This window comes from Symsagittifera roscoffensis, chromosome 2 (genome assembly GCF_963678635.1).
Source record: "Symsagittifera roscoffensis chromosome 2, txSymRosc1.1, whole genome shotgun sequence".
NCBI classification, from domain to species: Eukaryota; Metazoa; Xenacoelomorpha; order Acoela; family Convolutidae; genus Symsagittifera; species Symsagittifera roscoffensis.
In genome coordinates this window covers 63,640,535-63,666,131 of record NC_087063.1, presented here as the reverse complement: position 1 = coordinate 63,666,131, position 25,597 = coordinate 63,640,535, and the positions used below count along the sequence as shown (strand labels likewise).

The 25,597-nt window shown below is 36.8% G+C and overlaps 1 protein-coding gene and 1 long non-coding RNA gene across 2 annotated transcripts; one reads left to right on the top strand and one right to left on the bottom strand.

The window, feature by feature from the left end:
* Positions 1 to 4,895: 4,895 nt before the first annotated feature.
* LOC134840211 (uncharacterized) lies at positions 4,896 to 8,635 on the top strand. The gene is made up of 3 exons (XR_010162409.1): positions 4,896 to 5,335; positions 6,284 to 6,432; positions 8,122 to 8,635. It is a non-coding gene; the product is annotated as an uncharacterized LOC134840211 (long non-coding RNA).
* A 115-nt stretch (positions 8,636 to 8,750) lies between these two features.
* On the bottom strand, positions 8,751 to 12,277 carry LOC134840210 (uncharacterized). Its single transcript, XM_063855934.1, has 4 exons — positions 11,995 to 12,277; positions 11,140 to 11,490; positions 10,401 to 10,667; positions 8,751 to 9,233 (listed from the first exon to the last, which is right to left on the bottom strand). Exons 1-4 carry the CDS (start codon positions 12,263 to 12,265, stop codon positions 8,938 to 8,940), a joined length of 1,185 nt encoding a protein of 394 aa, XP_063712004.1. The 5' UTR covers positions 12,266 to 12,277; the 3' UTR covers positions 8,751 to 8,937.
* Between the last annotated feature and the right edge of the window lie 13,320 nt (positions 12,278 to 25,597).

The window sequence follows — 25,597 nt, the reverse complement described above, 5'->3', positions numbered from 1 at the left end:
TTACTGCCGTTCTGAAGCGCTTCAACCATTTCACTGCACTAAGAACCTATCCCAATATCAGATTATAGTCTGAGGGTATTTGCGAAGCTTTTAAACAACCTATACCTTCATGATTTTCCATAAGATTGCCAAACATCAATGTTGAAAAATCGATTCAATGCCAAAAAAAGAAAAAAATTGCGTTTATGATATAGAGATTAAATTCAGCAACCTCATGAACTGATCAAAGTCTCTTATGTAGCAAGAGTTAGCAGCATAAGATCAACTTTGTCAAAAATATAGTTTAAACGCATTAAACCTCACAAGTAAAGTCGCCTCGAGGAGCTATCCGATCTACTTGCTTTAGCAAGTCGTTTTCCAGAAAGACAATAAACAAAGTCAATGTTTAACTGCCACAGATCTCAATTCTAAACCTAATATCCATTCAAACGTTTGGTCGCTCAGTACAACCGGTACGAACTATTAGTATATTCGATCGATTGTTATAATCCCACTCTTCGCAAGCCCACTATCGAGCTATAAATTCAGAGCGTTAGTTAAGTACTCCAACCGACCACATTAAATTTACAAAATGAGCAATTCTGACAGCTCAACAATTACTTTGGAAGCATTCGTTGAGTCAGAAGCACTGTCGCATCCTGGAGAATCTATAGTGGACGGCAGCAATGGATCTACTCTGAATCATCCCTCGCGGCAGCAACCCCTCCAATTCATCGCTATGGACGTAACGACGCCGAAACTAACATACGACGCAAAAACACAGACAGGTGCAAAAACAAATTATAGTATTATCCATTTACATATAGAGAAAATACAAAAAAAACTCTATTACATACTCAAAATTTTTCCTTAAAAAACTTATTTTCCAGAGTAGCAAAGATCCGTTCGCCCCACACACCCTCTTAGTTGGAAAACGCTCTTTTGAAAAGTTCAACCAACCAAGTCATTTTCAAAATTTGGTAAGAAGTTATCAAAAAACAATAACATCAGTTATGACAAAAATACGACTCATTGATTTGTTGATGATTACTCGCCAATCTAATCAAGAAAATCCTGAATAAAAAAACTTGAAACTTGAAGATTGAAGCAGTACAAAAAGCAACTCCCCCTGCACGAAAACTAAGCAGCATATGCGTTCGAAAGCTTGATTTATCAAAGCTGAAATTTTACATTTTTCAAACAAAAACTGGTCCCGCTGACGTTCGAGTCCAGAGCGGTGAGGTCTCAAGAGGACGTAAGCAAATTGTAAACCAAACTACCAAATGATTCAAAGATTCTGTCAAAAAAATCCATGTTCCAATTTGACAACACTTACTAATCGCAGCGTAATTAGCGTCCATTTTGAAAATGCAATTAACAATCAACTACTGGCGTCACATGCAGACTATGACAATCAAATAAATATTTAACTCGTTCGTCTCAAAGAAAAAAACCATAGAAAAAAAAATGAGTTTATTGCCTTATATTTTTTAATCCCTTATGAAATGAGAAAATCCTAGCTGTCAATAAAAACATTTAGCGGCGAGGGAACGGACCATCACAGGAGCTACTCAGCTCACTTACGGAAAGTCCCTGACTCGAATTACATGCCTTTTTAGTTTCTTTACTGGAACGAATGGGCTTTTTATTTTCAAGCAACGATAAGGCGCTTTTAAAACATATCCACTCACTAGTTTCGATCACTTTGAAAGAATATCAGGTTCCAATGCTGTTTCAGAAATCTGTTCACGAATAAGACGAATTGAGTGCCATGTTCGTTCAGGGTTAATTTTGACAGTCATTTGTCTTTTAACCATTATCGCAATAGCACTTTCTCTCCTCGGGTTTCAGACGAACGCCCAGGAAAAGGAACCATCTCATGCTCACGTAAGTTTCATAAAGGTTACACTACTAAGCCCTAAATCGGCCTCCCCGTTGAATGCAATTCACATAACTGCATTTTCACTAGATCAAGTGATAAAAAAATCGAATGCAAAAACCACCGAACCGAAAGAGCAAGCAAATTATTAAGGTTAAAATAAATCCTAAATAAAGGAGAACAGTGGTTTGCTAAGCAAGAGATAAAGAATCTTCGCGTGACAAAAATTTCCAGTGAAACAATTAAGATAGCTACCGTAATTGGAAGATCGTTATCAAACTAACGGAAATCGAAAAAAGTTATCTCTATAGTATCGTGTTTGACATTTTCTTACAGAGAGACGACGCGGAGCTTCGAACGACCTGCGATACAATACATGAAACAGTCAATACAAAACATAAGCTAAGTCGAAAAAAACTAGATCTATCAAAATAAATAAAGCTAGTTTAATAAAAAAAAACACCCTCAGACAATAAAATATGAAACTCGCATTGTAAGAAAACTTAACAAGCAGTAACAAAGCCAAAACGTACCTGAGCATAAATCATTTACGACGAAAAAAATCCAGTAAGACTGAACTCCCCGTCCCCCAAAACACACACCTGCTCACAAAACGCTTGTTTTCTCATCAAACAAAGCAACATGAACTGATCAAAGTCTCTTATGTAGCAAGAGTTAGCAGCATAAGATCAACTTTGTCAAAAATATAGTTTAAACGCATTAAACCTCACAAGTAAAGTCGCCTCGAGGAGCTATCCGATCTACTTGCTTTAGCAAGTCGTTTTCCAGAAAGACAATAAACAAAGTCAATGTTTAACTGCCACAGATCTCAATTCTAAACCTAATATCCATTCAAACGTTTGGTCGCTCAGTACAACCGGTACGAACTATTAGTATATTCGATCGATTGTTATAATCCCACTCTTCGCAAGCCCACTATCGAGCTATAAATTCAGAGCGTTAGTTAAGTACTCCAACCGACCACATTAAATTTACAAAATGAGCAATTCTGACAGCTCAACAATTACTTTGGAAGCATTCGTTGAGTCAGAAGCACTGTCGCATCCTGGAGAATCTATAGTGGACGGCAGCAATGGATCTACTCTGAATCATCCCTCGCGGCAGCAACCCCTCCAATTCATCGCTATGGACGTAACGACGCCGAAACTAACATACGACGCAAAAACACAGACAGGTGCAAAAACAAATTATAGTATTATCCATTTACATATAGAGAAAATACAAAAAAAACTCTATTACATACTCAAAATTTTTCCTTAAAAAACTTATTTTCCAGAGTAGCAAAGATCCGTTCGCCCCACACACCCTCTTAGTTGGAAAACGCTCTTTTGAAAAGTTCAACCAACCAAGTCATTTTCAAAATTTGGTAAGAAGTTATCAAAAAACAATAACATCAGTTATGACAAAAATACGACTCATTGATTTGTTGATGATTACTCGCCAATCTAATCAAGAAAATCCTGAATAAAAAAACTTGAAACTTGAAGATTGAAGCAGTACAAAAAGCAACTCCCCCTGCACGAAAACTAAGCAGCATATGCGTTCGAAAGCTTGATTTATCAAACTGAAATTTTACATTTTTCAAACAAAAACTGGTCCCGCTGACGTTCGAGTCCAGAGCGGTGAGGTCTCAAGAGGACGTAAGCAAATTGTAAACCAAACTACCAAATGATTCAAAGATTCTGTCAAAAAAATCCATGTTCCAATTTGACAACACTTACTAATCGCAGCGTAATTAGCGTCCATTTTGAAAATGCAATTAACAATCAACTACTGGCGTCACATGCAGACTATGACAATCAAATAAATATTTAACTCGTTCGTCTCAAAAAAAACCATAGAAAAAAAAATGAGTTTATTGCCTTATATTTTTTAATCCCTTATGAAATGAGAAAATCCTAGCTGTCAATAAAAACATTTAGCGGCGAGGGAACGGACCATCACAGGAGCTACTCAGCTCACTTACGGAAAGTCCCTGACTCGAATTACATGCCTTTTTAGTTTCTTTACTGGAACGAATGGGCTTTTTATTTTCAAGCAACGATAAGGCGCTTTTAAAACATATCCACTCACTAGTTTCGATCACTTTGAAAGAATATCAGGTTCCAATGCTGTTTCAGAAATCTGTTCACGAATAAGACGAATTGAGTGCCATGTTCGTTCAGGGTTAATTTTGACAATCATTTGTCTTTTAACCATTATCGCAATAGCACTTTCTCTCCTCGGGTTTCAGACGAACGCCCAGGAAAAGGAACCATCTCATGCTCACGTAAGTTTCATAAAGGTTACACTACTAAGCCCTAAATCGGCCTCCCCGTTGAATGCAATTCACATAACTGCATTTTCACTAGATCAAGTGATAAAAAAATCGAATGCAAAAACCACCGAACCGAAAGAGCAAGCAAATTATTAAGGTTAAAATAAATCCTAAATAAAGGAGAACAGTGGTTTGCTAAGCAAGAGATAAAGAATCTTCGCGTGACAAAAATTTCCAGTGAAACAATTAAGATAGCTACCGTAATTGGAAGATCGTTATCAAACTAACGGAAATCGAAAAAAGTTATCTCTATAGTATCGTGTTTGACATTTTCTTACAGAGAGACGACGCGGAGCTTCGAACGACCTGCGATACAATACATGAAACAGTCAATACAAAACATAAGCTAAGTCGAAAAAAACTAGATCTATCAAAATAAATAAAGCTAGTTTAATAAAAAAAAACACCCTCAGACAATAAAATATGAAACTCGCATTGTAAGAAAACTTAACAAGCAGTAACAAAGCCAAAACGTACCTGAGCATAAATCATTTACGACGAAAAAAATCCAGTAAGACTGAACTCCCCGTCCCCCAAAACACACACCTGCTCACAAAACGCTTGTTTTCTCATCAAACAAAGCAACATGAACTGATCAAAGTCTCTTATGTAGCAAGAGTTAGCAGCATAAGATCAACTTTGTCAAAAATATAGTTTAAACGCATTAAACCTCACAAGTAAAGTCGCCTCGAGGAGCTATCCGATCTACTTGCTTTAGCAAGTCGTTTTCCAGAAAGACAATAAACAAAGTCAATGTTTAACTGCCACAGATCTCAATTCTAAACCTAATATCCATTCAAACGTTTGGTCGCTCAGTACAACCGGTACGAACTATTAGTATATTCGATCGATTGTTATAATCCCACTCTTCGCAAGCCCACTATCGAGCTATAAATTCAGAGCGTTAGTTAAGTACTCCAACCGACCACATTAAATTTACAAAATGAGCAATTCTGACAGCTCAACAATTACTTTGGAAGCATTCGTTGAGTCAGAAGCACTGTCGCATCCTGGAGAATCTATAGTGGACGGCAGCAATGGATCTACTCTGAATCATCCCTCGCGGCAGCAACCCCTCCAATTCATCGCTATGGACGTAACGACGCCGAAACTAACATACGACGCAAAAACACAGACAGGTGCAAAAACAAATTATAGTATTATCCATTTACATATAGAGAAAATACAAAAAAAACTCTATTACATACTCAAAATTTTTCCTTAAAAAACTTATTTTCCAGAGTAGCAAAGATCCGTTCGCCCCACACACCCTCTTAGTTGGAAAACGCTCTTTTGAAAAGTTCAACCAACCAAGTCATTTTCAAAATTTGGTAAGAAGTTATCAAAAAACAATAACATCAGTTATGACAAAAATACGACTCATTGATTTGTTGATGATTACTCGCCAATCTAATCAAGAAAATCCTGAATAAAAAAACTTGAAACTTGAAGATTGAAGCAGTACAAAAAGCAACTCCCCCTGCACGAAAACTAAGCAGCATATGCGTTCGAAAGCTTGATTTATCAAACTGAAATTTTACATTTTTCAAACAAAAACTGGTCCCGCTGACGTTCGAGTCCAGAGCGGTGAGGTCTCAAGAGGACGTAAGCAAATTGTAAACCAAACTACCAAATGATTCAAAGATTCTGTCAAAAAAATCCATGTTCCAATTTGACAACACTTACTAATCGCAGCGTAATTAGCGTCCATTTTGAAAATGCAATTAACAATCAACTACTGGCGTCACATGCAGACTATGACAATCAAATAAATATTTAACTCGTTCGTCTCAAAGAAAAAAACCATAGAAAAAAAATGAGTTTATTGCCTTATATTTTTTAATCCCTTATGAAATGAGAAAATCCTAGCTGTCAATAAAAACATTTAGCGGCGAGGGAACGGACCATCACAGGAGCTACTCAGCTCACTTACGGAAAGTCCCTGACTCGAATTACATGCCTTTTTAGTTTCTTTACTGGAACGAATGGGCTTTTTATTTTCAAGCAACGATAAGGCGCTTTTAAAACATATCCACTCACTAGTTTCGATCACTTTGAAAGAATATCAGGTTCCAATGCTGTTTCAGAAATCTGTTCACGAATAAGACGAATTGAGTGCCATGTTCGTTCAGGGTTAATTTTGACAATCATTTGTCTTTTAACCATTATCGCAATAGCACTTTCTCTCCTCGGGTTTCAGACGAACGCCCAGGAAAAGGAACCATCTCATGCTCACGTAAGTTTCATAAAGGTTACACTACTAAGCCCTAAATCGGCCTCCCCGTTGAATGCAATTCACATAACTGCATTTTCACTAGATCAAGTGATAAAAAAATCGAATGCAAAAACCACCGAACCGAAAGAGCAAGCAAATTATTAAGGTTAAAATAAATCCTAAATAAAGGAGAACAGTGGTTTGCTAAGCAAGAGATAAAGAATCTTCGCGTGACAAAAATTTCCAGTGAAACAATTAAGATAGCTACCGTAATTGGAAGATCGTTATCAAACTAACGGAAATCGAAAAAAGTTATCTCTATAGTATCGTGTTTGACATTTTCTTACAGAGAGACGACGCGGAGCTTCGAACGACCTGCGATACAATACATGAAACAGTCAATACAAAACATAAGCTAAGTCGAAAAAAACTAGATCTATCAAAATAAATAAAGCTAGTTTAATAAAAAAAAACACCCTCAGACAATAAAATATGAAACTCGCATTGTAAGAAAACTTAACAAGCAGTAACAAAGCCAAAACGTACCTGAGCATAAATCATTTACGACGAAAAAAATCCAGTAAGACTGAACTCCCCGTCCCCCAAAACACACACCTGCTCACAAAACGCTTGTTTTCTCATCAAACAAAGCAACATGAGGCCACTAAGCCGATATAAAAAAAAGCTGAAACTTATTAAAATGAAAAAAGAACAAGACTGCTCGGCGCAGGGCGAAGCCCTGAAGGTTCCGACTGCATCTTAAGGTCTATGGAGCAGTAATAACAAGAAAAAATTAAATGTAATAAGCAAAAATGAAGAAAAAAAATTAAATTTGATTTTTTTTTTGTAAAAATCATCCCCCACACGCCATAATCAGTACAAAGTGAGAGATTTCGCTCCTAACAACAAATCGATTATGGCAAATAAGCTTCCTTCAAGCAATTTAGAACGATTTCTAAGTTGGATTAAATGTCCGCTTACGAGTTAATAACGCGAAATACATCGCGCGTTAATTGTCCCAAATTGGCAAAAATTGCAATCTTTAAACCCGCATTAATTTGCCAAAAATGATCACAAGTGCAATATCTTTTCAAATTTAAGCTCAGGACAACAATACCTTTCAAATCATATAAAAAAATTCCGTCAAAAATGGCTAGTTAAAAAGTCGAAATTTGTCTGAAGAAAAAAAAACCCACATCGAACACAAATATTCCGTTACGTTCGTTATGAAAGTCGGAAAAAGAAAAAATTGGTAAAAATCAAGTTGGTAAAATTACAAACAATATAAGAAGCAAATTTCGAAAAGGACCGATGTTTTAAATGTTAAAAATATGTATTTTGCAGTAGCTGGAGATGAATGCCTGTAAGCAAAGTTATTTACGAGAAAAAAGTCCAGATGTCAAAACCATTGATTATCGCAATGGTAATAAAACTAACTGAGGCGGAGAAAAAAAATTAACCACCATTTCCCTTAATGAAAAAAAAAATTGTTTAACACAATGACAAAACTTTTTTGCTAAAAAAAAACTATTTTTAGACATAGGTGAAGCGGAGCCTCACGCCCCTTGCGATACAATTCAATCATCTAGATGACAGAAAACTTTTAAAAAATTTTTCTTATGAAAAAACCACAAGAACATGACCACTGAAAATTCACTTCGTCATTAACACTAAATAATTAATCTTTTATAATGCATATTTTCGTTACAGCAGATAGCACAACCTGAACTAACCAGATCTTACGCAGATGCGGAAGCCCAAACAGATTACAGTGTCCAGAGAATCTGTGACTCACTGGAGTCTTCATACTGGAGTAACAACCTTCAACGATGCTACCTGTTCATAGATTTGCTGAAGACTTTTGAGGATGCGAAACTGTACTGCACGCAAAACTATTACCAGATGATATACCCCGAAAGCTTAGAAGAACTGAACACACTTCGAGCACTTATACAGCGTGAAAACACCAAAAATGATCCTAACTTCGATGTTTTTATTGGTTACGAACGATTGGCTAATTCAACTGAATTTGTTTCCATCGATAATAGCATGCAACTGTCTAGAATAGCTCATATAGGGCTTGATACAAAAAATAACGTTAATGGAAAGTACTGCCAAATTTCCGCGAATGGAAAACTTGAAGCTGTAGCGAGTCGCATGAACAGATTTATATGTACATTCAATTCTGCCCGCTTTTTGTCTCGAAACTTAATTTTAGTGTCTATCATGTTGTAATAATTTTCCACTTGTTAAAAACACAATATACAATTTCATCCTGTATTAAATAACTATATCCTGGTTTCTTAAAATTTAACCCTTTTATGGCATGAAAAACGCAATAAAGTTAAGAACTAGTTTTCTTCAGTTAAATTCTTTTTTTTCGACTACCAAGCAGTAACAGTTATTGTGTTAAGAAGGACAGTCCAGTATTAAAGTCTTCTTAAATTCTCAAGGTTGACCCGTATTATTTTAAAGTATACAATTTTTTCAAATCCAGCTGGGTTTAATTCAATCACGATCAACTCATCAGAACACTATCCCCGGATAGCCCATAATTTCTTGTGGCCTTTGGATCTCGGCTTTGAATGACTCATTCGGTTTCTGGAACAGATCCACTCCAGTATACCTGACGTCACAATCCATGTGAGTGGGTCTGGGGAACACTTGTTTGTAGTGGTGTTGTCGGCAGAAGTACAGTTCGTCTATGTAGTCCAGACAGTCGTTGTGGTCCCGCTTGTTGTCCATGCACTCGTACATCTTCTCGAACTGAGACCCACATGTCACTCCGCCGAGATCAACGTCTCGCATCTCTTTGATCTTGTCTGAAACAGAGTAACGCATCATCTAACACGGATCGAAAAATCTCATGCACAAAATTTTGGACAAGTTAGAAACATTTATGAAAAACATGATCGCTTTAAGTAAATTCACGAAACTTAAATGATGAAATATTTTTCGAATGATGAACGGAGTCTAGGAAAACTGAATTTGGACCCTAGTTATTTTATTTTGCCCTTATTAGGCTTCTTAGTGCTATAGTTAAGGGACAGACAAGTTGCTACTTTTTGCTTTTCAACCAATGAATTGAACGAACATTTTCGGTAGTATGTTGCAAGTAGTATGTTACTTCTGGCTTTCTATTTGATTAAAGTTTTTAATAACTAACCAATCAAAGTCCCTAAAGGCTTATTGTAAAGCCTGATTAGCTTAAATAGTCAGACCAATATTCAAAGATATAGAATAAAGTTTATCTTTCAATAACCTCGCAATTTCTCATATTCCTACAGATCTCTTGAGACCAGGAAAAACAGTAGACTAGGATCAATATTATCCCAAATCACTAAGAGACCCCGTTTTTGCCAAAAAATTTCGCAGACGATTTTTTAGAAGAAAAAAACAGGTTAAAAAGGGTGTTTTTAGGCCCTTTTTAGACAGTTTTGACCAAAAAATTGTGTTTTATCGGCGCGCACGCACTCGCCCTTTAAAAATAGTATATTTTGACACCAAAAGCGCCTTTAGACAAATTTTAGGAGCAGCCAGTCAAAAATGGAGGCCTTAAAATTTTGAAATTTTACTAGATAGACTGGCTAAAAGTTGTTCATATGAGGGTCTAGCTAAAATTTGCAGCTTTCACAAAATTTAAACTCCTTGTGCTGTTTACTGGGTTTCTTCGGCTTGCCAGACGACCTCTCTGTTGAGCTTTGCTTGGGAGTGCTAACAACTTCATCAATTCTTTTTTCTCTCTTTCTTAATTTCATTAAAAAAACCTCAATCATAAGCCAAATTTTCAGCCATGAACCTAGAAATTTTATCGGTTGAAAACCAAAACTCCAAATTGTGTCTCGTGACTGTAGAAATCTGCTTCGTTTCTTCCGATTAGGTTGTTTTTGCAGGATTTAATATCCGAACCAGGAATTCAACCTCATCATACAAGGTTTTCCAAACTCACTTTATAATAAACATGATTTTGCCAGGAAAACTGGAAGTACCTAGCCTCTCAGCAAAACGAAGGACGGTTCCAAACTTCCTTCTGGCCATGGTGACAGCTTCATCAAACTCTTCCAGATCATAATCCTTCATAGCCTGTAGCCAGACTGCCTCTGGGATGCTGTAGTCTTTGATCAGAAGTTTCAGCAGCTGATCTGCTCTGGAGTAGTCAGTTTTGGTTCCCTCGTGAAGCGCCTCAACTTCTGACCAGAATTCGTCTCGCAGAGAACTGAACTTGGCTTTGAAGTCCGAAACTTGCTTCTCACTAGCTGTAATGCAGATTAATATTTTTTAATTAGGTATAAAGACAATTGAGCTCCTGAATATTCAAGAGAATGCAGAACAAGGCAAGTAAGCCAAGTTTCCGAATGAAATTCAGCCTAAAAATGAGAAGGAAGTAAACGTCAGAGGTGACAAAGCCGAGTGGGGACACTTGCTCCTCTTCACTCCAATTCCTTACGGGTGGCTTAGAGCGCCTGATTTAGTGTTAAACGCTTACTCTACCATTCGGCACTCACACAAAAAGCCCGGGTCGCCATTTTTGTCCAATTAAATTGCCATTTTTCTCCAATTAAACTGAAAAGTCTCAAATTGACTGAAATTTCTTGTCTCAACATCTGTTGTCAGATCTATGCAAACTTTAAAGAAATCATTCGTAATGACCGCAAACTCCAAATATCAAAGTTCTTTCTATTGACAGAACTTTCAATGCCGGGAAGAAGTTGTCGCAAAAAAACTAACCATTAGCTCCAAGAATTTCTCGTGCACGATAGCTGTTGTAAACATCATCCATGTCTTCTTCTGCAGGACCTACAGAGGCAATCAGTGCATCATAGTGTTTCTTTTCTGTGAGAAGATTGTGCAGGAAGAGCTTCGACTCCCAGTTGTATTTTCCATCTGGCTTAATATCTCTCATTATCATCGGATTTTCTTTCACACACCCCAAAAACGCTTCAAATTGTTCGCTGCAACCGCCTTCGCCGAAAGTCGAGCACTTATACGCGTCTTTGAACGCATCTCCACATGGAGAATCATTAGCCAAGATTTTGGCAAACTTCGGCATTCGTCTGTTCTCAAAGTCATGCCAAGGACCTAAGACAATAAACAAACGAAAATTAAATATTTTTACAAAATGAATAAAACTACGCTGTTTTCTACATCGCAGTCTATCCCCTACTCGGTAAATTATACTTTTCAATGTACTTTTGCGAACTTAATGGGTGAATTGGTGATATTACGATTTAATGTATAAAAAACAAATCATTTCAAGATGCGATAATTAGCTTTTCATCATTAAAATACCAATGAGGATTGAATAAGAGCCAAAAATTAAATCTTTTTCAAGCGTATGTCAGAGTTATAAATTGTGTCTAAGTAAAAACGAGCAACAAAAACAAGTAGAAAAAAAAAGAAAACAAAACATTGAAACGTTCTGATGAAATAGTCGAAACAATTTAAAATTACACAGGTGTTTTAATAATTTTCTTTTAATGTAAACTAGTTTCTTGACCCATATTATTAGAGCCTGAATAAACTAACTTTTTTTGACATAAAATGTTGATAAGGATTGGGCAGTTCGTGTGAAAACAAACTAACCGTAATTGCTGTTCACTATTTGCTCGTAATTTTTCCGCACTATCTCTTCTCTTCGATAGTTAGCATACCATTTGGTCGCAGCATATAATGAGAGAGCAGCAACGGCTCCAGCAAAAAGTCTGTAATCATTTTTTTCAGCGGGTATTCTTCCGCGCAATTTTAAAGCATGTTCGCCGACCTTTCCCTTCGCAACTGTTGTTCCATAGCCTCGTGCTGCATTTCTGCTCGACTGCACCACCTGACAAAAGTTTTTCCAACTAGCAAATACCATAGCAGGAGAGTTTTATCTGAAAACAATATTTTTCTCTATATTTAAGTTTATCTGAACAGATCGGAAAAACCATCTCCGATATTAAACTGAATGGATTCTTTCAAAATCAGGATAGAAGATAATTTTTACCAAAAATAGCTGAAATATAAAGCAGAGATTAAGAGACGAAATTAAAGAAAAATTGTTTTCGCCAGAAAAGGAAAATTACAAAATCCCGAGTCGGGTCCACAAATATTTCATACATGTGTCAAATGATCTTCGATTTGAGGAAAAGGTGTCAACAAACACAATCACCGCCATAAGAGAAGCTTTCAAAAAACAAAATTTAAACAATATCAGTGGTTTAGCTTAAAACAAATTGTTGTACGACGCGGGTATCACTGTGAATGTCCTTGCAACTGCGAGGCTGGTAGTAATGAAATAAACCTTGAACTAGTCAGAGTAATTTACAGAAATGAGATTTGAAATAAAAAAATTGAAGGTTAGATTCAGTTATTATTAATTAATTGCCGACTGGTTCCGGAATATTCAAAGTCTTTTTGATTGTCCACGGTTTCCCCGTTTTCCACTAGTAAACTTATTAAAAAGTGTCTTTTAAGATTGAATGAGATGAGGGCAGCCGAGTTCAACAACTTTGGCTCACCTCTAACTGGACCAGAGTTGGCTGATTCTTTGAAGACTGTCTCATCTCGTATTCGATCAATCATATACTGCCAAAGGACTGAAACCTCAAACATCTACCGAGATTTGAAAAACGCTGGACTCCCTGTGGTAGACGTGGTAAAGGATATGGCTTCACGAAAAGGCGACATCAGTGAAGATGTAAAGCAGCTATACAAACGATTTCATCAACCCTCAGCATTAGAATTAAAAACTTTCTACGCTGTCCTGCGTTACGACGGATACGAACAAAAAATCTGCAAGAAGAAAACACGACTTTCTGCACGACGAAGGAGAAACTTCAAGCTAAAGAAACTTGCGGACCAAGAATTGTTTCCAATTCCAGAAACTTTTCGTATTTATTTGAACCCGGGACAAGCGCGAAAAGTTCGAAAGAAAATGAAGCAATCGAAGAAAAAACCGACCAACTTACGACGAATCTTCAAAACTCAAAGACGCAAATCGGTAAAAACAGTTTATTGAACAAACTATAGTGACCACTATTGTAAGTGAGTTAAGGATTTTGTAATACAAATTCAAAAAAGATTTTCTTGCAGTAATAATATTTTGTGAAGAAATTTTTGCTAAAAAGTAAATTTCGAACGTTTTCGCAACTATGTGCATCGTCAGGATTTTTACAATAAACTAATCTAAATGACGATAAAACATCAATTTACAAATGTTATTTACAATAAATCACATACAATTTGGTTCTAAACAATCATGATAAAAAAATTAGCCAATCACAGTTGACCTCTAAATTACTATTAAGATTAAAATAAAATTAACCTCTAAAATTAATTAAACATTTTAAAATTAATTTGTCTGGAAGTTTCTGAGTCATAATTTTGATTTAGACATGTACGTTTTAAATAAAAAATCAAAAATAATTTGGGACTAATTTTTCAGTGTTAACTCCCTTCTCCTAAACTCATCGCGCGTGTTCAAGCACGGTTTCTCTTTCCTGATATGTATTGGCTCTAGTGTTAGCAATTTCGTTTGGTTGTTTGACCTAACTATAATTTCTATAATACTATAGATAATTATTATCGTTTAAGCTATCTATAATATTTTGTGGCTTAAACTCTATTGACCGCTCTTGTCAGCGAGTTACAGAATTTGAGTTACAGGATATCTAAAGAGTTTGTGGTAAAAAATCTAGTGACCGCTGTTGTCAGCGAGTAAGAGACTTTGGACTACAGACTTTTAGAAAAGATATGCAAAGTGTTTGTGGTGAAACTCTAGTCACCGCTCTTGTCAGCGAGTTACGGATTTTGGAATACAGACTTTTTTCCAAAGTAACTGTTTAGCCACCTCTCATCAAACAAGGCTTAAATCTGCAACAGATATAGCAAAAGAGGGCCGAGAGTTTTGTAAATCCTGTAAGTTTGAAACATCTGCCAATGAGGTTGATTTTCACTGCTTCAGTTGTGGAGTCAATTTTCATTTGACAAAAGGCTGTACGGCACTAAATGATGCAGCGCTCCTAGTCGAAAAGGAGCTGGGAAATTTGGCACTGCTTCTGTGCAATGACTGTATGGCGCGGAAACAGTGAGCTCGGATCATAGAATCAGCTGCAAAAATTCAACATCCCAAAGATGATAAACAACTGAAATCTCTTCAAACAGAGGTAACAGAAATCGAAAAAGCAATATCCGAGTTAAAAGAATCCTTCGTAAAGCAACCAATTCCACAACAAACTCATAAAGGTGCAGAACATCCAACACCAAAGAAGACCGTGGAAGCCGAAACCCCCGAAGGCATACGAGTAAGAGCTGTGCCTGAAAGCACTTCAAAACTTGCCCGTGAGCGATATGAGCATGATATGAAAGAGATATCCAATTTGATGACGTTTTTATTAATCCAATGTGAGATCACTGAAATAAAACGTATCGGACCCTATCAAGAGGGAAGAGCATGGACAATAGTTTTCACAGTTGCAATTAAATTCCACAGACGACTGATTCTCCTGACTATCAGCAAGCTTAAGGAGTACGACAAATTAGTATTTGTAAGTAAAGAACTCAACGCTGAAGAAGCAAAACAAGAATGTCTGATACTTAAGAAACGCCGAGAAAAGATTGAAGCTAGAATATTACGGAAGGAACTCAAAATTCGCGACCTAAAATTGTATAAGAAAGACGGGAATTGAATGACTGGGTAGAAGTCAAAAACGACGAAGAATCGTCGTCATGAGTCGCCGCAAACCTTCTTGAAAACAGTACCCACCTACTTTTGTACAATGTAAAGAGTCTTGTAGACTTTGTTAAACGCATGGACTTTTCAAATCTCATAACAAATTGCGATCACTTCAAAATTATCTGCTTGACGGAAAGGGTACAGGACTTTATCCTCCACGGTAATTATCCTCCAGGCGATATCCTCCATGGCGGATAAAGTCCTCCGAGGGACTTTATCCGCCAAATGTTGGAGGATAAAGACGCTGAATCTAAAAATCATAGTTTCAGACCACTGAGGGTAACTTTTAAACTAATATTTTTTTGAAAATAGGTTGTAAAGGCTTTTGTGAGGTGAGTGATCAGAATCTGGTACTAAAATGTCTAAAATGATGAGATTAAGGGATAGAATATATTATCAAATTGGAATGTATTAGAAGAAAGTATCGTTAAAACAGAAGAATGAGGGCAATAATCAACAGCAAAATTACAAATTACTCGGACATCCAACAAGCCGTGAGCACCTACCATGCATGGTTCCGGCACTGATGTTGCCTTCAATGAAAGCATTCCAAACCTCGAAAAGAAGCTTTTGCTTCTCCACATAGCCTTTTCGGCTCTCCTGTACAGACAGGATCCGCAAATTAATTTCAACCAACTGTGCCTCATTGAAAAGTACCTGCACGAGAAAATAAAAATTTACATTCGGGTTCATGGCGCGCTTGTTGATGCGGTGGTGCCATGATTCAAGATCATTGTTTGTGCGAGTACCTTTCATGAACTGGCACCAGGTCTCAGGTGGAAACATTTTCGAGTCAATCCACTGCCTTCGGACGTACTCCATGAACGTTACGAGACGATTGTCGTTGAAGGTCTTTGCCTCTTGATTCAAAAGTTTAAATGCCCGACGTATCAATTCACTGGGAAGCAACGGTAGAGACAATACCTTCCGGAGGAATGTGCGGATTGTTTCAACAGAAGAGTACGCATCTTTAAGTTTAAATGCCCGACGTATCAATTCACTGGGAAGCAACGGTAGAGACAATACCTTCCGGAGGAATGTGCGGATCGTTTCAACAGAAGAGTACGCATCTTTAAGTCCATTCTCAGTGATGTGCTTAAAAACCGCTTGTGTCCAATGGAAATAACAGCCTCTAATCGACGTTTGAGGAAAGACTGATTGTATTGCTTTTCAAAGCGCCACTTCAAAATCGCAAACGACCTCTTCCACTTTGCATCGTCCAGCGACATCTAATTGTTCTTGCAGTACGCTTTTATAATCATTCATGCTTCTTCCTGACATTATTGCAAACGATATAGGTACATGCTGCCTCTCTTGCGATGCACTATTAGTGACGAACGTGTTAATTGAGAATAGTTGCTTGAATGGCTCCTTAACGACTTTAAACGTTGCATCTATGAACCACGTTTTCGCATTTTTCAAGTGACTTTTTTGATTTTCTGTTGCAAATAGGAGATGTCGGCGATCGCCTGAACGAATATCACCACGCAAGAACGTGGTCAAGTTCTAATTTAAACGTCAGATCAAAAGGATGTTTCGGGCGGTTTTCTTGGCGAACTCGACTAACACATCGCCTGATAGAGTCTTTCTTAGCAAGTGCTCCAGATGGTGTCTCATCGGCTAAATCAAGAAGAACATCGTCAATTATTGCATTCGTTGATTTGAAAGGCTGCGACTTTGCTAGCTTCTTACACTCAAAAGCAATTCTCTTTTTCTTAACTATACCAGGCCTAGCCTCGCATTTATGGTGGCCTAATTTTTGATACTTCCCATCGACCTTCTTAATGGCGGCGTAGCAGCGAACCTCCTTAGTGCGAACCGTGCATGTCCAAATATTAGACCTCTTATGCGAATACACATATCCAGTTACTTCTGCTACCAAATTGCCCCCTTTCTTAGCATGACTAGGAAGGTCGATAAAAACGTCATTCTCTTCGTCGGGTTGAATGGTACTTGGAGTTTCGGGTACTTCAACGTCACTATCAACAATTATTGGCGTGGAACTTCTAGGTTCACCCTCAAATTCCTCAAAGTAAACTGTTTCATTGCAGGAAAGCTCGTCTTCAGATGTTCCGAAGTCAACTTGTTCCATATAATTGGGCTGCCCGTACGCGGAATGATCAGGAAGTTCCATTTATTGTCTGAAATGATCAAATATTGGATATAATCTCATCAATTATTGGATATAATCTAATAATTTGACTGAATTTACTAATTGGAGGAAAACATCCAAATTCATAAAATTGGGGGATAAAAATGGAGGAAAAAGTCCCTGTTTGAGAAATGGAGGATAATGGTGGAGGATATCGCCTGGAGGATAATGACCGTGGAGGATAAAGTCCGTTTCCCGACGGAAACCTGGTTAGAACCAGAAATACCCAATAATGCTCTCTTTCTCAATAACTTCGTCAAAACTCGAAATGATCGTAAAACAGTTAATGGCCAAACAAAGCAAGGTGGGGTGCTTATTGCAGTACAAAATAGTATTCAACACCGGCGATTAATTATTGACTCAAAATTCACTGGTAGAGTACTTGTTCAGCTTGAATTAAATGACTACAGATGTCTCTTATGCTGTATCTACAGTGCCCCTAAAAACAGTCCATACAGGTTTTCGCCCATTCTTCTACTTGAGCTTCTTGAATGCTTAGACGAACTGAGTAGGAATCAAGTCACCAACCTTACAAAATTTGTAGGGGACACCAATTTTGATAACACAAACTGGCATCATATGGAGTCCTCAAATTTGGACGAAGCACTGGTACTAGAGGAGTTGTTTGGACACAATTACCAGCAATTGATCACAGGTGCTAAAAAGCAACTGGATGTCATTCTAGTCAACAATACAGATCCAATACTAAACGTAAGTGTAGATAATTACGTTAAGAAACTATTTAAATTCGACCATCAGCCATTCCAGCTCAAACTAAGTTTAAATAATTGGTTCAAAGTGACAAAAACCTTGCCTGAAAAAGAAGATTTTAGCCTATTTTTGTTCGAAAAAGCGAATTGGAATGAAATCGGATTATACATTGTGCAAAATCCTTTCAAAACTTTCTGCTTCAGCAATGTCGACGTTGTAGTTGATTTATGGTATGATTGGCTACATAAGATATTGGAAGAACATATATCCAAAAAGACAAAACACCGAATGAGTTTACCTCCTTGGGTCAGCAATAAAACATCAAATGCAATAAAAAGGCGGAATACAATGAGAAAATGGATGAATAAAAAACCGTCCCCGAATAACTACCTAAAGCTGGCAACACTTGAATCAAGAGTAAGTGAATTTTAAAACGAAAATCAAAAAGAATTTGAACACTTAGTTTTCGAAAATGGAACATTTTCACAAATACAAAAGTTTTTTAAGAGCATTCAAAAATCATCTCAACTTACCTCAGAAATGTACTTAAATGATCAGATCGCTGTCACCGATAAAGAAAAAGCCCAACTCTTTAAGGAGTTCTTTCAACCAGTTTTTACTAATTCGGATTATCAAAGAACCTCCGATAACTCCAAACCTTCAAATGTAGATAAACTCACCTTTAAAAGAGAGGAAGTGCAAACTACACTTGAGAACTTGTGTATTGGGAAAGCAAAATGCCCTGACGGTCTAGGAAATCTACCTCTTAAAAGTTTAGCTAAACACTTGGCGCCTTCACTGACACTCGTCTTCAACATAATTGGTAATAAACATGTCTACCCTTTCTTATGGAAATTGAGTATCCTTATACCAATACTTAAAGACAGAGACAAACAAGACGTTTGTCTCTGTCTTCTCAAAAGTGCTTCTCAAAAATTCTTCAAACATTAGTTTTCAAAAAACTACACGTAGCCATTGGATTTAATATCTGCAAAGAACAATATGGATTCACCAAATGTAAATCCACAATGATTCAAATGATCTTATATCTCAGTGAAATATTTGACCACTTCGAATCTCCAACACTGACTGCTCTATACCTCGACTTCGAAAAGGCGTTCGACAAGGTCAGTCATGAAAAATTGATAGAAAAATTGCAAAACAATGGCATCACTGGAGGAGTTTTGGAGCTGTTTGAAAGCTACCTGAAAGGTCGAAAACACCGAGCAAAAGTTGGAAACTCGATCTCTTCAGAACTCGAAGTCAAAAGTGGAGTTCCAAAAGGCTCAGTGCTCGGTCCTCTGTTCTTCATAATCTTTATAAATGGTCTCCCAGAGTAAATCATGTCAAGTTGTTTCGGATACGCGGATGATTATAAAGTTATTGCTACCAACACGATCACTCTACAAATTGACGCGACCAGAATATGGAAATGGTGTAGCCAGAACTTGATGACATTACAGATCAGCAAATGTAAAACGCTAAGCTCAAAAGGAAACGGTAGTTTTTCAATGAATGGAAAGACACTTGAACAAACAGAGAAGGAAAAAGATCTTGGAATAAATGTATCGAATGACTTGACATGGACTGCAAACGCCGAAAGAAGATGTGAGAAAGCAATCAAAGTGTTTTTCACTATAAAACGAAACATCGCTAATGGTACAAGTTGGAGTGCAAAAAAGAATCTTTACCGGAGCTACATTTTCCCAATCATTTCATACGGTGCAATTCTTTGGAAACTAAATAAATCAGAAGTGAGAAAGATAGAAAACCTTCAGGAAAAAGCTTCGAAGTGGATCCTTGGTAACAATAGATTAGCCTATAAAGATAGATTAAAACGACTTTCGATTCTACCACTACACCCTTGTATCACGAAATGCAAGTTCTTTTGACATTTGTTGACATAGAGAAAGGCAGGTATAATATTGAGTGGGAATCTTTTGTTCAAGTACAATATAAGTCAGAACAAAACACGAGAGCACAGGAATTGAAGTTCTATAAAACACGAATTATGTTGAAGAAGAAACAAGAAAGTGACTTTCGGACAAGAGGTACATTCTTAGCAAACACAGTTGCACAAAAGATAGGGATTAATCTTGACGAATCGGAAAATCCAATAAATAAAATCGCGGAAGTTTACAAAAACTATTTTGTCAAAAAATATAATCTCGAAGATATATGCTCCTGGAGAATGACACGTAGTTGTCGGAACTGCAAAAATCAACAAAAACTGAAATGATTTTTGGAAAACTGGAACTCGGGAATATCTCCCCTGGGTGCTACCTTAAATTTTGTTTTATTTTTATGATTTTTATATCGTTAATATAAGCTGAGCAAGACTATAATCTTCTCAGCTTCGTGTCTATATGCTTGTCATATAATCTTGACAATTGTATTCAACGAATTTTTACCACCTGACAAGTCTTTTGTCTTAGTGTCATTATCGTTGATTAAGGGGTGCTAGTTATCAGACATCAAAAACTCTCAAATAAATTCTAGTTTCAGCCTTGACATTTCCATAGAACACTTCCAATACCCTACAGTACCACCAGAAGTTTATAAGTCCTATGATCAATGTAGCTTAACGAAAAAAAGTCCAGTGCCCTATTACAATACCCTAGCTTATCGCAATAATAGTGATTGATCAGTGAAGAATAAAACATCCTTGCTTTGAAGACAACCGATAAAATTGAATTAAAAAAATTTTAAGGTTACACTAGATTATTATTGAGTACCAACTGTTTTTGGGAGATTCAAAATTCTGACTGATTAAACCAGGTTCTCCATTCTCCTCTCCAATTTTGCTTATATTTTCTTAGCAGGATTATGAATTTTTTCAGCTTCGTTTCTATATGCTAGTCAAAAAATCTTGACAGTTATAAAAAACTAACTTCTACCACTTGACAAGTCATGTGTCTTAATTTTAGTTTCGTTAATTAACGCTGTCACTTTTCAATTATCATAAACTCTCAAATAAGTTCAGGTTTCAACCAGTCCCTACACATTTTCCCGCTCTAAAAAAAAGCGTTTCCACTCACGAAAGCGCTGCATTATGGTTTATAGCATAATTTATAAGTAAGTAAACAGTGTAACAGTCGTCCACTTAAGTAACACATGCAATTTAGAGGGATAGGTCCTATAACCATTTACTTAAGGGTCAAAGACACTAATTCTCGTTTTTTTGCACTTCATACTGTCGGAGCCAATTCGGTTTGCTTAAGACATGGGACATCAAGAACGTGTTATAGTTTAATGGGTACTACCAAAATACGCACCTTCCCCGTCCCATGCTCTAGAAGTAGTCACGTCCCCATGGTAAGGTGCTTAAACCTAAAACGAGCAAACACCGTTAAAATCAGGGTTGGAACCTCAAGTGAACACTATTAGTTTTTGTTTCACATGGATTAAATTAAAATTTACCAAATCATAACATGGGTGTCTGAAAAATGCAATCTAGTAATTTAATGCAAGTACTCGAATCAAGACAACCGCTCTGGAACTGTTCCCAGACATTTTTAAGAAAAAAACTACAATAACTCTGGAAGTTTTAATAATGTAAAAAGTTTAAACTCGAGAAATTTTTGATAAATTTTGGACCATCGGGTCATTCGAGTAGGCTAAATTCCTAATCAAGGTTCCTCTTGCTCCAGACTAAGCAATCAAAAATCCACTCTTGATTATGTCGATCAGAAACATGATCACTCTACTCATGTTGGCTGCTTTTGAACAAATTGACTCTCGATTGATTTCTCGTCAACTTTCCCGCAATTGTAAATTCAGTTGTTCTAAAATTTCTTACTTTTCTAAGTTAGATATGACTTGTTTAATTCGAAACTTTAAAAAACAAGGTTTACCCCAAAAACAAGACAAAAGTTCAGGATATGACCAAATGGCCCATTAATTGGCAATCAACCGTGATTAACACCTTCAGTTATGTTTGATATCTTTGTATATACAGTTATTCTTCTTCTACGGCTTATTCGTCTCCAAGTTTGCTTTTGCTTCCACCAGCATCTTGATGATTGTTTTTCATCCTCCTTTATCTTGATGGCAGAGTAAAAAAAAGGCTTCTAAAATGCCTTGTTACCGTTTTGGCTGGCGCTAATTCAGCCAACAACAAAGTGTCTTACAAACATCGAGGCACCTCAGCTACCTCTTGTTCTCAGAGATTACTCTTTTAATCTTCCTCAGATTGGAGCCCTTCTGTACTTCGGGAATAGGTATTTTTTGTTTGTAAACATTCAAGCATCCCTCCATCCATCGTAGTTTGTGTTTCAGCCAACCAATTCATCTGTAGACTTTTAAAACTTTTTTCAAATTGTAAACTCGTTACTGCCAGCTTCTCGCTGTTGTCAAAGGTTTTTTCGACATCCTTCGTTTGATCATTCCAATTTTGCAAACCTTTGAAGAATTTTAGTGCCGACATGCTACATTTGATGGCTGCAACTATACCCACGGAGCCACAATGCGGTATTCGGTGTAAGAACAATTACCCCTTATACGTATGGCCGTTTTAACTTCAAAGAGTTTGTTCAAAAAAAATTACGAACTCACCGACTACAGGCTCTTGTCGGTTTCCTTAAATCATACGTATGTTTATCTTCATTGCACAGACTACGCTGTGTTTATCATTTTTCAAACCCTTGGATAACATTGTCTTTTCATTCATTTTCGACTGCCCTAATTGCACTCAAAAATATCGTAAGTTGAATCCTCTAAACATTCAAAGCTTACGTGTCTTACTTTCTGATTTTAAATTGCAGGCTCCTTGCATTTTTGTTTCCCTGGCCCAACAGTGTTTTTTATCTGCACATTTAATTTTGTTTTTTTTGTTTGCCCCGTCCTTCAACAAGGCAGCAGAGAAAGACAGACGCAAAATGAACCCTAAAAATTACACAGAACAGAAAACTGTTGGCATTGTGACTGCAATGTCTTTAAGTCTTCACCGATACCGGAGCACCTGGGTTTCCATTTCAGCAAACCAAGGAAAATACTACCAGCTTTATGCTTAAAATTTTAATCTGAAAAGACCCAATTGATCATGAGGTCATTTCTCGTTTTGACCAAGAAGACCTCTCTTCGTGTTATTGTCTTCATATATGGTGATAAGTGGCTATCTTTCAAATCTTTATCCGTGAGAAGACCTTCACTGGTTAAATCATATGAGCTAAAATCTGCATGGTTTTTGCCGGCTGCTCTATTTCTTTTGAGAGCAGTTTTGTTCAAATTCAATTTTAATATTTTGCTTATGATACCCAGGAGATAATACCTAATTCAAAAGCATTGAGATAAACTCTATTGCACATAGTCAGACTACAGTTGCAAAAGATTACTCATCTGATTTAATGATTAAATCTTAAGTGCGACTTCATACTAACAGTTGTGACTTCAACCGTTACATCTTCTGTGCAAAAGAATATGTTTGCGAATTTAATCTTTATGTTTGCACACTATTGAATGAACAACATACCTCCCGCTTTTCAGGATTGATAAATCCAAAATAACGGCAATTTCTTTCTATGTTAACAATTTACCAAATTCTGGTATCTTCTGATAAATGCTAAAGATTATCATCTATATAACTTACGTGCATTTCTAGAATACGAGTAAGTTTTCAGTTGTTGTAAATTTCTGAAAACATATCTCAACCACTCTGTGTTACAACTTTAGCGGTTATTCCACCTTAGGTTTATGAAAAACCGAACGTGGTTTATTACATATTAGTTTTATTTACGGTTAGGTCCTGCAATATGGTTAAATCCTGTAAATCCTTCACAGCAAAAGACCTCTCGTTCACAGAACTTCTAAATTGCCCTAATGTGTAACAACTGTTTTTTGTTGACAAGAGCAAAGCACTTCTTGTGTTTGAAAATTTCGCCGATGAAAAAACTGTTTCTCTTCTTGTTTCAATATCGTGCATGTAGTTTGGTGAGTTAAGTTTGTTCCCCCAGTTCGCATATGGAGCATTCCTACTGGGTCCTCAAAAACGAAAATACTGCCAGTATTTGCATTTCTCACTTTTGCACACAAGGTCCCAAAGGTTATTTGAACATTGGATTAGTACGCCCATAAATTTCTGATTGCACTCCACCAGACAAACATATTTTTGTTCCTTTCCTCATGAAAACTTTCAATAGTTTTTCGTTAAACCTATTCAAAATTTCTAATGAAACAGTTACTAATCTATATGATTCGTTTTTTCTCTTAAAGAGTATGGATGGGGCTGCCCAATGTGAGTTCGTTCAACTAGGTTATCTTTTTCTAAAACCTCAGTGATTTTTTCACAGTTTTCCACCTTTTAATTTTCATCTTTCCAACACGGTTTTCCAACAGCGTTTAGTTTGAGTTGTGTTTGATTTTATCCAAAAATCAATCTTAAGTCTGTTGAACTGCGTGAAAAGACTTGGTTATGTCTATCAAACGTTTTTTGTCCTTTCTTTTTTCGTTTGATGAAAAAAGAGCACCATCAACCGTAGTTCGTTTGCCTAATTGAAAGGGCTTCTGTTGCAGCGGTTTTGCTTTGGAACTAAAGAGTCCGTTTACTTGGATCTGATTTTTCAAAATGGTGTTTTAAGCAAATTTACTGTCATGATAAATGCTAATAGCTCTATTTCGCATGTTCAGTACATTAGAGTTTTTCCTTGGCTCAGACTTATCAGTGAATCAGATTGACCTAGTCTAGTCTAGGGTTTTTGTTCAAATTCCTAAACACTATCAATTAAACCCTCTTAGTTACCGAGGCTGCTACTTTTTTCATAGTTGATGACAGTTTCTACTAGTTTTTTGTCTGATGGTTTTTCGTTCATTTTTTTTGCTATTGCAAAGTTTTCGGCACCGGTCGTCGTTGTTTGTGCTGATATAGGTAGCACTATCCAACATTTGTAAGCCATTGCTTAGAATACAACCTTGATATATCAAGTAATCCTCACCAAGAAGGCAGAGTAAGCAACTAGCCGCCTTTTCCAAAACTGTCAGAACTGTTAAGTCTTTAACAGTGCTATTCATTTTTGATCTATCAAATAATCCAAACCAGGAAGGCAGAATAAACTACTATCCGCCTCATCGAAAATTTCTAGGTCAAACTGTTTGAATTTTTGTTTCAATTGGATTCTGATGTAAACACTACCAATCATTTTAAACGCCAAATTGTTAGTGGCTACTTTTTTTTACTATTAAAAGCCTTAATGCTTCCCGGCTTTCGAAGTCGTTCATAAGTTGCAAAATTATGGGCGAAAAGCCATTACCGCTTTCTAACGTCCCGTTACCAGTTTGCCGTTCAATTGCAACTCCACATCGCTATATTTGGTCGCGTTAGTGGAGCACACCCTGGTTACGTTGATTGGCTGCGTCATTTTTTTTCCTTGGACAGGCTCTCTCAATGTGCGTATAGCTTCAACAAGTAAACCATTTATGACCGTTCTTTCCCCATATTCCTTTTTGCCTTCATAGTCGACAATTGTCTTGCTCAGTTTCTCATATTTTGTTCCCTATATCGGTTTCTTTCGCGTCGCGTTCCTACCAGTAACTGGTGTCTATTCGACCGTCATTGCTCCGGGTATTGCTTTCATTAACGACGACAACACTTGAAAAGTTTGTTTAATTCCTGTTTT